The sequence below is a fragment of the Lupinus angustifolius genome, chromosome LG20 (assembly GCF_001865875.1).
Source record: "Lupinus angustifolius cultivar Tanjil chromosome LG20, LupAngTanjil_v1.0, whole genome shotgun sequence".
NCBI classification, from domain to species: Eukaryota; Viridiplantae; Streptophyta; class Magnoliopsida; order Fabales; family Fabaceae; genus Lupinus; species Lupinus angustifolius.
The window spans coordinates 8,366,810-8,379,559 of record NC_032028.1 but is presented as its reverse complement, the minus strand read 5'-3'; the positions used below and the strand labels follow the sequence as shown (position 1 = coordinate 8,379,559).

At 32.6% G+C, this 12,750-nt stretch overlaps 2 protein-coding genes across 4 annotated transcripts; both read right to left on the bottom strand.

Moving 5' to 3' along the window:
* LOC109336305 lies at positions 5,252-6,445 on the bottom strand. Its single transcript, XM_019572829.1, has 3 exons — positions 6,186-6,445; positions 5,675-5,712; positions 5,252-5,576 (listed from the first exon to the last, which is right to left on the bottom strand). Exons 1-3 carry the CDS (start codon positions 6,439-6,441, stop codon positions 5,481-5,483), a joined length of 390 nt encoding a protein of 129 aa, XP_019428374.1. The 5' UTR covers positions 6,442-6,445; the 3' UTR covers positions 5,252-5,480.
* LOC109336304 lies at positions 7,929-11,225 on the bottom strand. Of its 3 annotated transcripts, none has more exons than XM_019572827.1 (7): positions 10,557-11,225; positions 10,347-10,442; positions 9,724-9,852; positions 9,091-9,334; positions 8,580-8,617; positions 8,354-8,481; positions 7,929-8,263 (listed from the first exon to the last, which is right to left on the bottom strand). In XM_019572827.1, the coding sequence occupies exons 1-6, from the start codon at positions 11,160-11,162 to the stop codon at positions 8,386-8,388; spliced, it is 1,209 nt and encodes a 402-aa protein (XP_019428372.1). In that variant the 5' UTR covers positions 11,163-11,225; the 3' UTR covers positions 7,929-8,263; positions 8,354-8,385. The 3 variants fall into 3 exon arrangements, with proteins under 3 accessions (XP_019428372.1, XP_019428373.1, XP_019428371.1); XM_019572828.1 differs by having other exon boundaries at positions 8,157-8,481; positions 9,091-9,248; positions 9,282-9,334; XM_019572826.1 differs by having other exon boundaries at positions 8,157-8,481.

The window sequence follows — 12,750 nt, the reverse complement described above, 5'->3', positions numbered from 1 at the left end:
TCGGCAATACGGATGAGTTTTGCATATTTTTTTTCCCCCTAAATCGACAACATGAGGGAGTTTTTGTTTTATATTTTTTTCCCTCCTCCGCCCGTAAAAAAATATGTAACCCTCGTATTGTCGAGTTAGGGGGAGTCAGAATACAAAAAATAAAACTCCTTCCTTGCACTTAGTTATGTGAGAGAAATTCTAAAACTACACTACAAAGGTAATTTTTCAAGTGTACCAAGATCATAACTTTTCGGTCAAAGTACACCATTTCAATGAATTTCCTGAAAAATAGAGGTATGTTGATCATGTTGGCTACTTGAATATGGTACACAATCGTGTACTCATACATGGCTTGGACATGTAATAGACTAATTTTTCGTATTTTTTTTCAATTTTTGTAATTTAACTTAAATAAGTGGTTCTAGAAGCTTCCACCATGAATCACATGAAATTGGTTAATTGCTTGTCTTTTGATTATGCAATGGCGCTTAGTGGGGGATAAGAAACTAATGAGTTCATTAGAACTTGTATTACTATAATGGAAGTTGTTGTCTTATCTAGACTAAGTTGCTTTCTGTAAGTAATCCAAATTTATGCATCAAAGAACATGGCTAATCTTATTTAGAGGTTGTGCTTATTGTATATTGTGATTTGTGAGTGTATGAGTTTCTATTGAACAAGAGATTTATCAAGAAATCTTCCTTATAACATTCCAAAGTCCAAACTATAACTATCAAGAGATCTTTCCCTTACAACATTCTCCTTTATTCTATCATTTTTGTTTTGTTCTTTAGTTGTAGAATTAAATCATCACCATAAAACCCCTTAGCTGTTGTTTTTCTTCCCAAATTTCGACAACTATTGAAATATAAATAAGTAATAATCTTTAGTTTTCCGTATTAATACATCGTCCTAACATCTCTGCAAACACAAAGTTTATAAACATTTGTCTTGTTTTTTGTTTTCCAACTCAAAAGCTATCCGAAACATCCACATGTAAGGAGGGATCTCATCACTTAGTGGTGGAAGAAAGGTTTATAATCTATATTATCATTATATTTATCCAGTATTTAAATTTATTATCCTTTGTGTTAATTTGATCAAGTCATTGCTACCTTCTCTAAGTCTAATATTTTTCTAATCGGCTCTCTAAGTCTAATATTAAACAAATGCCGAAAAGAACACGAGCACAGCAAAGGTATGTACTTTTTGTTTTCTTTTTCTTTTGTTACCACACTTTAATGTGTCTTTTGAGAATAACTTAAAGGCACATAAAATGCCACATATGGTAGGTGCAAAAGTGAAGTGTGCTAGAAGCCCATGGCAGTGTCCACCACCATATTTGAGGCTATAATGATTAGATTAGAAATGAACCTTGGTGGGATTCATTGCTCTAATTTGAAGCTATCCCATTTGTTGCATGCCACATGGTATGAATATTATAAGGAAGTTTAAACCACTTTTTAAGTTCATGTATGTCAGACATATTCTAGCATTCTAGGCATCTTTCACTCTGTGTGTAACTTTTTTTTAACATTTTTATAGCACTTTATATTATTCATAATCAGGTTCATCCATAGCTGCAGCTGCTTTCTCAATTACTTAATAAACGAAGCACATGGTTCTGACCAAGAAAAAATGTGATGTATATCAAACTTAATTATGGATATACTTTTTTTTGGGTACATAATTATTATGAATAACTTAATTAGCATAAATTCTCCCAATAATTAAATAATTGATAAATTAAAAAAAACTAGAAGGACTATATGCAGATTAGATTTTGCCTTAAATATACAAAACATATATAGTATATAAGAGTCTGGACCTAGATTGTTTAGTTGTTCAAAAATCTAACCTATATTAGCTTATTTAAATGTGTAAGATCTTAAAATAGGTTAACATGTCTAATTTAAATATGCTATTAGGTTTACTTTTAACACAAATCCAAGCTTAATAATTAAATTAAATTTTTGTATACATTTTATATTAAAATTAGAATATTAATTCTAATGAGCTTTGTTTGAATTCTAATAATGTGCTTGTTTACAACTAACAAGGAGATATTTGTAAATAACACACTAAGGCCTCCTATTCCAAAACTGTGATTCTGAGTGGAAAAAGTTGATGGAAGAGCGCTGGAGTCCTGATCCTGCAGCCTTAACAGAAATTAAAGATAGACTTTGTAACATGTCAGCTGCACTGCACAAAAAGAGGCATCATCTTCGTCATGCATGAACCTTACATTTGCTTGTAAACTAATGCAAATACAAATGTTTATATTGTTTAGCATTGTTTGTAGAAACCTTAGTTTAGAGGTATGAGCTAAAATGAGTAAAAGCCATCTATATTTATTTTTCTCCCACTCTCTTACTACCAGCCATATAACTTATAACTTACATTTACATCTCTTTTTTTGTAATCAAAGCTATAGATAAAAAAGAGATGTAAATACTAGACACAACACATGCCAATAATCCCTATCCTTAGTTCCACAATGTGAACAACTTATTCTAACATCCTCTGGTACTTTTTGAATATCAAGTAGCATTCATGACATCTCTGAATTCATCAATTTGCCCTCTTGTCCGTGACATCTCTGAATTGCATGCCTTATGTTTCATTTTGAATTTGATGAGAACCTTTAGTCATGCTGCTTTTAGTTTCTTATAGTTTGGCAAGTACTGTTTTATAGTTAGCAGCTTCTTTTGACTGAATATTCCTGTAGTATACAATTATTCAGAGGAAAAGAGCTACATCTAATGACTTTTGAGAACAGGGACAGCTTTATAACTAAAACCCCTTTAATCTGTGGCTAGCTAACATGGAAGGTCATGTGCCAGCAGTGGCAGGTGTTGCTGAAGGGAAAATATACACTGAGGAGAAGAACAGGAAAATGGTGCTCCACGAAAACACTGGTTTCATAGGCAACTCAAGAATGCTAGAGACGCTTCAGAAAATTGTTGGAAAGATATCTCAACAAGAAAGTTCGCATGATCAAGGTCAGAACTTCTCAAAATCATATTATTCACAAACTTCGAAATTGAGCTTAAGGTCTACATCCACTTCTGTGACAGAGACAAAGCAAATGCATCTTGGATAAAGATGTTGGCGAGTCATAATTAGTAGAATAATTAGGCTTATATTATTCAAAAAGCTAACTTATTGGGATTGCCTCTAATGACTTTCCCAGAATATATGTTTCTTTCAGGTTAATTACACTGACACCCTATGAGTTATAATGAAATTACATAAATTACCTCTCATTTTTTATACTTTCATTACATTGACCATTTCGGTATGATAAATAAGTGTAATTTTTAAATAAAAAATGTGATAAATGCAATTAAATTAAACAAAACATGATATATTATGAGAAAAAATCCAAATAATATACAAATCAATGTATATTTATTATTTTTGTTACAAAATACATCAACAATTCTAAAGAGATATTGTTTAAATTGCTCTGATACTATATCGTAAAGAACCAAAAATAATAAAGAGGTATCGACTCATATTATTTGGACTTGTCTCCACAACATACCATGTTTTGTTTGACTTAATTGCATTTATCACATTTTTGTTTAAAAGATTACACTTATTTATCAAGCGGTGGTCCGTGTAATGAAAGTATAAAAATTGGCAGGGTTTATGTAGGTGTAAAAAATTGAGGGGTGATTTGTGTAATTTCGCTAAAACTCATGGGTGTCGTGTAATTTACTCTTCCTTTTAATATTACCCATTTAAAAATAAAAAATGTCACTAACAGTGTGAGTTAGGTTAGGATAAAAGGTGGAAGTTGTATTGTGCAGTCAACTAATATAAAACTTTGTTGAATCTCTGATATGGATCGACGATGTGATAATGTTAGGCCATTATCCATGAGCCCGGGATCCTCTCCAGTACTGGAGGGTCCAATACTGGAATGTGAGACCCATATTTATTTCATCATTTCTAGTAAGTTTTTGCCTAAAAATATTTTAAAATATGAACTATCAATTTTTTTAAAGTCTACATGTCACAATCTTATGTGATACTGGACCCTCCAATAATGGAGAGGGTCCATTTTCATTATCCATAAGCAATGTGGTATATCATCTAAGTACAATATCAAAAAAGTAAGGGCTACTCAGTAGGTGTAGGTAAAGAAACTAGTTTACGATCTACGATATGAATAGGAACAAGTAAATCAATAAAAAATAGTAGACATAATGATTAGGAGAGTGATCAATTTTATATATCCACAAGAAACTAAATAGGTTGGGAACAAGGCACATGAATGAGACTTTTAAGTTGTGGTAGTACAGTAAGATTGATAAAATTGTAGATAGGGAATGAAAGAAGGACGTAAAATTGATCATCTCTGAATTTTATGTAGATATAATTGGAGATAGGGGATGAAAGAATGACATAAAATTGATCATCTTTGAATTTTATGTAGGAGATAGGATTGATAAAATTGAAAATCTCAGAATTTCCTCCCGTAAGACAAGATTGATAAAATTGTAGTTAGGGAATGAAAGAAGAACGTAAAATTGATCATCTATGAAAGGATAGGATTATCCTAGATTTCATGGTGGATATAAAAAGAATAGGAGAATAGGATCATAATCCTAAAGTTTGTATCAAAAAAAGACACCTCCTTTAATGTGATTAGTCCGATATGGCTAGAGGAATATTATAAGATAAAAATTTGGGAGGATTTGGAAGGCATAGTCTATGAAATACCTTTAGAAGAATAGAGTTTCTTAGGAAGGGATCTTAATGGCATGAAGAGAATGACATTAGAGCATTTGAATGTTTTCATGGGGTTATGACATACTGGAATCAAATATGAAAGGATAGGACTATCCTAGATTTCTTCTAAGCTTTTGATTTTAAAATAGCCAACATGTGTTTTAAAACGCAGAAGAAGCATCTTATCACATAAAAGAGTGGAGTTACACGTTCTTAAATTAATTTATTTCTTATAAAGAAACTAGATAGAAAGTTTTGTTTGGACTGCAAATTCATATCTAGAGAGAACTTGACAACTCAACATAAGTCTTGATTATAGATGTTAGGAGTAACAAAGTCTACTAGGTAAGCATGTACACAAATAGAACATTAAATTATTGGTCTTCTGGTGTGTAACAAAGTGGTTCTGAAAAGAAAGGATTGAGTAGACTCTGAGGCATAGGGCCTCATTCATTTTGGAGGTTTAGAAGCACATGAACGATTTATAATCTGTGGTAATTTGAGGTTTCCTTGTAAAATATCATTGAGCACTCTAAGCTCCAAAGCCCTCTCTGATCTTATGTTTCAATCTCAGTTTTGATGATTGACATACATGCTTCACTGTTTTGATAATTGCTCTATTGTACTCTGGGGTTAGATGGAATTACTTTCTTTTCCAGTTGAGAACATTCAGGAACAACCAATTTTTGTGATGCATTGATATTGACAACAATATACATGCATGAATAGCTGAAGAATGTATGTCATACTTATACTGTAGCTTTCCCTCCACACAGATCACATGGAGTATAGCCTAGGCCTTCACAATATGGACATTTTGTAGTCTCACCCACCCACTCCATAAACTGCATTAGAGAACTCATTGGTAAGTTCAAAAGCTTGTGCAACTCAGGAAAATAAGAACAAAAGTAATTTTTCTTTACAAAATTTAAATATCCCTTACTTGGGGTTCAATATTTGGTTCACCTGATCCGTCACATTCTGCAATAAAAGAAATGGAAGTTGACTGAGAAATTTTCATAAGTGTTCATAAAAATAATACACATACCAATCTGTCAAAAATCGGTCTTATGATTTCCTTTGTAATGGTTATTGTAAGAGATCCAAATACAGATTAATATTATCATAAACCTAGCAGTCTATGTTAGAAGTTGTTTCCTTATGATGTGAAGCATGCATGAAGAAACAAAGGCATACCTAAGTTATCAATTCCTCCAAAGAAGAATATATAGAAGGCAAAGGGTACAGAAGAAAACTAATACCAGTTCAGCACGAGGATTAGAAAAACCTGTTCTAGAAAATACAATATGTTACCCTTTATGAACAGCACTGCTTCTTGAAGCTTATATCAAATTAAATGTAGTTTAACAATGAAAGTTGTCTTCCAGAACAATGCACTATGAACCTACTAAAGGATACTGAAGTTTCATTAAAATATAAGCAAAATTTCATACCCGTACATAACAATTGACCTTCCCCGCGACATTGAAGGCATTTTGTTGTTCCATCCTTGTTCTTGGTCCTGTCGACTCCAGGAGTTGCAACAAGTCTTGAAGGTTCTTCCCATCGATTCTCTCCAAGGAGAAAAACTCTCCCATGGGAAGATACTTGCACTCCTGAATCATCTTTCACCACAACTTTTTGCTGACCCTCTGAAATTTCTGTCACAGAAGCAATTGCAGCTCCATTTTCTACTTCCTGTAATTCCATACCATGTTTTGTTTGACTTAATTGCATTTATCACATTTTTGTTTAAAAGATTACACTTATTTATCAAGCGGTGGTCCGTGTAATGAAAGTATAAAAATTGGCAGGGTTTATGTAGGTGTAAAAAATTGAGGGGTGATTTGTGTAATTTCGCTAAAACTCATGGGTGTCGTGTAATTTACTCTTCCTTTTAATATTACCCATTTAAAAATAAAAAATGTCACTAACAGTGTGAGTTAGGTTAGGATAAAAGGTGGAAGTTGTATTGTGCAGTCAACTAATATAAAACTTTGTTGAATCTCTGATATGGATCGACGATGTGATAATGTTAGGCCATTATCCATGAGCCCGGGATCCTCTCCAGTACTGGAGGGTCCAATACTGGAATGTGAGACCCATATTTATTTCATCATTTCTAGTAAGTTTTTGCCTAAAAATATTTTAAAATATGAACTATCAATTTTTTTAAAGTCTACATGTCACAATCTTATGTGATACTGGACCCTCCAATAATGGAGAGGGTCCATTTTCATTATCCATAAGCAATGTGGTATATCATCTAAGTACAATATCAAAAAAGTAAGGGCTACTCAGTAGGTGTAGGTAAAGAAACTAGTTTACGATCTACGATATGAATAGGAACAAGTAAATCAATAAAAAATAGTAGACATAATGATTAGGAGAGTGATCAATTTTATATATCCACAAGAAACTAAATAGGTTGGGAACAAGGCACATGAATGAGACTTTTAAGTTGTGGTAGTACAGTAAGATTGATAAAATTGTAGATAGGGAATGAAAGAAGGACGTAAAATTGATCATCTCTGAATTTTATGTAGATATAATTGGAGATAGGGGATGAAAGAATGACATAAAATTGATCATCTTTGAATTTTATGTAGGAGATAGGATTGATAAAATTGAAAATCTCAGAATTTCCTCCCGTAAGACAAGATTGATAAAATTGTAGTTAGGGAATGAAAGAAGAACGTAAAATTGATCATCTATGAAAGGATAGGATTATCCTAGATTTCATGGTGGATATAAAAAGAATAGGAGAATAGGATCATAATCCTAAAGTTTGTATCAAAAAAAGACACCTCCTTTAATGTGATTAGTCCGATATGGCTAGAGGAATATTATAAGATAAAAATTTGGGAGGATTTGGAAGGCATAGTCTATGAAATACCTTTAGAAGAATAGAGTTTCTTAGGAAGGGATCTTAATGGCATGAAGAGAATGACATTAGAGCATTTGAATGTTTTCATGGGGTTATGACATACTGGAATCAAATATGAAAGGATAGGACTATCCTAGATTTCTTCTAAGCTTTTGATTTTAAAATAGCCAACATGTGTTTTAAAACGCAGAAGAAGCATCTTATCACATAAAAGAGTGGAGTTACACGTTCTTAAATTAATTTATTTCTTATAAAGAAACTAGATAGAAAGTTTTGTTTGGACTGCAAATTCATATCTAGAGAGAACTTGACAACTCAACATAAGTCTTGATTATAGATGTTAGGAGTAACAAAGTCTACTAGGTAAGCATGTACACAAATAGAACATTAAATTATTGGTCTTCTGGTGTGTAACAAAGTGGTTCTGAAAAGAAAGGATTGAGTAGACTCTGAGGCATAGGGCCTCATTCATTTTGGAGGTTTAGAAGCACATGAACGATTTATAATCTGTGGTAATTTGAGGTTTCCTTGTAAAATATCATTGAGCACTCTAAGCTCCAAAGCCCTCTCTGATCTTATGTTTCAATCTCAGTTTTGATGATTGACATACATGCTTCACTGTTTTGATAATTGCTCTATTGTACTCTGGGGTTAGATGGAATTACTTTCTTTTCCAGTTGAGAACATTCAGGAACAACCAATTTTTGTGATGCATTGATATTGACAACAATATACATGCATGAATAGCTGAAGAATGTATGTCATACTTATACTGTAGCTTTCCCTCCACACAGATCACATGGAGTATAGCCTAGGCCTTCACAATATGGACATTTTGTAGTCTCACCCACCCACTCCATAAACTGCATTAGAGAACTCATTGGTAAGTTCAAAAGCTTGTGCAACTCAGGAAAATAAGAACAAAAGTAATTTTTCTTTACAAAATTTAAATATCCCTTACTTGGGGTTCAATATTTGGTTCACCTGATCCGTCACATTCTGCAATAAAAGAAATGGAAGTTGACTGAGAAATTTTCATAAGTGTTCATAAAAATAATACACATACCAATCTGTCAAAAATCGGTCTTATGATTTCCTTTGTAATGGTTATTGTAAGAGATCCAAATACAGATTAATATTATCATAAACCTAGCAGTCTATGTTAGAAGTTGTTTCCTTATGATGTGAAGCATGCATGAAGAAACAAAGGCATACCTAAGTTATCAATTCCTCCAAAGAAGAATATATAGAAGGCAAAGGGTACAGAAGAAAACTAATACCAGTTCAGCACGAGGATTAGAAAAACCTGTTCTAGAAAATACAATATGTTACCCTTTATGAACAGCACTGCTTCTTGAAGCTTATATCAAATTAAATGTAGTTTAACAATGAAAGTTGTCTTCCAGAACAATGCACTATGAACCTACTAAAGGATACTGAAGTTTCATTAAAATATAAGCAAAATTTCATACCCGTACATAACAATTGACCTTCCCCGCGACATTGAAGGCATTTTGTTGTTCCATCCTTGTTCTTGGTCCTGTCGACTCCAGGAGTTGCAACAAGTCTTGAAGGTTCTTCCCATCGATTCTCTCCAAGGAGAAAAACTCTCCCATGGGAAGATACTTGCACTCCTGAATCATCTTTCACCACAACTTTTTGCTGACCCTCTGAAATTTCTGTCACAGAAGCAATTGCAGCTCCATTTTCTACTTCCTGTAATTCACAGAATAATAAAAAATCAATTCCAATTTTTGTATTGTCTGTCTTCACTGTTTTAGAGATATAAAACCATCTCTAGGCCTCCACCTATAAGCTTAATTCTTTAGAAGAGCTGTGCTTGATAATTATGAACTAGTTAAAACACCTTAGTGCTATATCAAAACTAATGCAGAAAACTAACATATAAGAAAAAGATCTAAAATTGAAGTCTTAACATTATGCATGCAATCCCTTTAATCATAACTTAGGATTCACGTGGGACTAAAGCTACACCTGTTTTTGGACAATACGTTTAAGATAAACATTCAAAAATCATGGCAGGTTCTCGGCCCTCAAGAAGAGCATAAAGCACACATCTCATCTATTATATTGACTAAGTATACCTTTAGTAAAACAGGAGCAGATTTTTTGTTGTCAGTCCCATTGCCTGCATCATTTGTAGCTATCTCCAAATATAGTCTTTCAAGAAGTTCATGTGTCATTATACCATCCTCAGGGACACCCACTGCAGCCTGTTTATTACAAAATAATAAAAAAATCATACACATCAAAATATCATGAAAAAAAATACCCATGCAGAACATAAAGAATGCATCATATTTAGAGTTTAATTTAAAGGAGAAGTTACACTTACCTCCCATAAATTTTAGCTTAATTATACTTTGAACACCTCTTGTTTCAAAAATAACATTCACCTCCCTTATGAGGGGTTACTGTAACTACAATATCACACATGAAGGGAGGTCAATGTAATATTTTGAAACAACATGGTATTCAGTGTAATTAAGCTAGTATAATTTCCTTAATCTTAATATACTGTCATCCTACCATGTACAACCAATATTATTGGGAAAAAATAATATTTGTTTCACATTAAATATCTCATAAGTCAAGTAACGAATATGATAATGTCATGATTGGTTGTAAAAGATTTTAAGTTAAAGACTTGTAAATTTAACCAAATTAGAATAATAATCCAAATATTATGATGGAAAAAAAGACTAACTTGCCATGTCTTGACAGCACGATCAGTTCCACTATCAAAGCTAAAATATTCCATTTCATCCTCACCTGAGTAAAACCCTAATTTTAGCAACGCTTCCTGCAGAAACAAAATTAATACACCAAATTATAATTAAATCGGGACAATTTTGGAATGAAAAAAATAAGGCAAAAATAGGAAGAAAAAAACAAGTAGAAAATTGAAAACCGGAACCTGCAACTCTTGAACTTGTTCTCCTTCAGAACCCTTACGCAAAGTGGTTCTCTTCTTCACCGTAGCAGAAGAAGAAGAAGAAGAAGCAGAAACAGACTCTTCAATCACCACAACCTCTTTTTCATGCTCAATCACTTCTTCAGGTTCTTCCTCCTTCCTATTCTCATTCTCATTATGCTCAAGCACCAATCTCCGAACACTAGATTCACTATCTAGTACCAAATTCTTCTCCTTCAAAACCTGCAACAACGTCTTCACATTCACAACCGCATCAGAAGACACCTCATGACTTGAAACGCGGCGTTGCAGTGCTTGGACTTCTAGCTTGAGTTCAGCGATTTCTCGAAGGAGCGAGTCACGTTCACGCGCCCAGCGTTGCTCCTCGCGGAGCCAGCGTTGTTCTTCGCGAATCCAGCGTTGCTCTTCGCGAAGCCAGAGGTGGTGGTCGGAATTGGAGGAGTTGGAGATGGAGCAGTGGGGAATGAGGGATTTGAAATGGGAGAGAAGGGTTGAAGAAGGTGTGGGAAGTGGAGAAGGAGAGAAGAGTGGGAAGTGGGTTTTGGTGAGAGTGAGGGAAAGTGTGGGAAGAGATAGAGAGGGAGACATTGAGTGGAGGAGTTTGAGACTATGTTGGAAGCCATGGATTTGGATAGTATTAGGATATGGAAGCCATGGATCAAAAAATGTATTTTAACAGCCAATCATTTTTATTACTTGTCTACTTGTTTGTAATGACTTTTGGGATTAAAAAAAAAAATAGGTGAGATGAGAGGTTAAAATAATTTGATGATAATTAAGGGGAACATGGGTCGAATTAAATAGGTTATGGTTTGTCTTTATCTCACTCTAAATATAAGTTGAGTTATTTTATTTTAAATTTGGATTTGATCCTAGATTGAAGTTAAGTTGATCCTAAATATCAATGAGATTAACTTTTAAAATTGAATTTATTTTATATTCGATCAAATATAATGCATATCAATTATATATAAAGTCATTTAATACTATGAAAATATGTAATTTGACATAAAATGATATATGTTCATGTACTATTAATCATGTATATATGATAGAAAAGTTAGATAATCAATGATATTTTTAACCAAAGGTGACATTACTCTATAACATTTGAACAGAGACATATACAAACATGATAAGTTAATGATCATGGGACAGGTTGGAATGGGTCACGTTTGGTCACTACTCGGCCCTGAATATTGACTAGATCAAATCTTTGAACCGAATCCGACCCTAGACTCAATGAGAACTAACCCTATTCAGGTCCGATCATAATCAGAACATACCTATGAGCATATAGAGTTGGGTCACACTCATCCCTAATACTAATAACAATATTAAACATAATTATAAATATTGTGTCGTAATTATCCGTTCAATGGGGAAAAGTTGGTTTGTGCATGAAAAAAATTATATTTTTCAAAATGAATTTGAATATTAAATTTGGTATTTGTTGTAACATGCGATTAAATTGTTTCAATAATTGAACTATATGTTTCAAATGATAATACAAATGTATTATGTTTCAAATACTATTAAATTAAATTGTTTCTAACATTACTATGTTAACGTGTTGAGATGTATTATCATGTCCATCAACCTAAGTTCTATTATTTGGAATTGAGTATAGATGTTTCACGTTATTGAAGGTGAATTACTATAAGTTATTATTGATAATGCCTAATATTGTATGATATTTTTAAATCAAAATCTAAAAAGATAAAGCATTTAAAAATTCTTACCAATACACTAAATATGTAGTTTAAATGTATAGTTTGTTTTAAATAGGGCAAAATCTAAATATAGAAATTACGCATATTTAATTACATATTTGTTCATAATGTTTTGACTTTATATATTAATATAAAAATATAGATATAGATAAAGATATATATAACTTAATTCATGCATGTTTAACTAATGAACTACTAGTTAAGCTATTATATAGGTATATCAGTATTCTAATTGATAAAATAATGCATCCTTTAGTTGTGAGTTCCATTACGTGAGTGAGAAATGATAATCACCATAAAAGAGGTTTATGTGATTTGGTTATTAGGATTTTGGGCTACTTTCTCATGATAATAGAATGAGCGGGGATTCACTTACTTTAAGAATAAGTTTTTTAAACTTATTTCATATCATAATCATCAATTTTCTGAACATCTAATGGTTT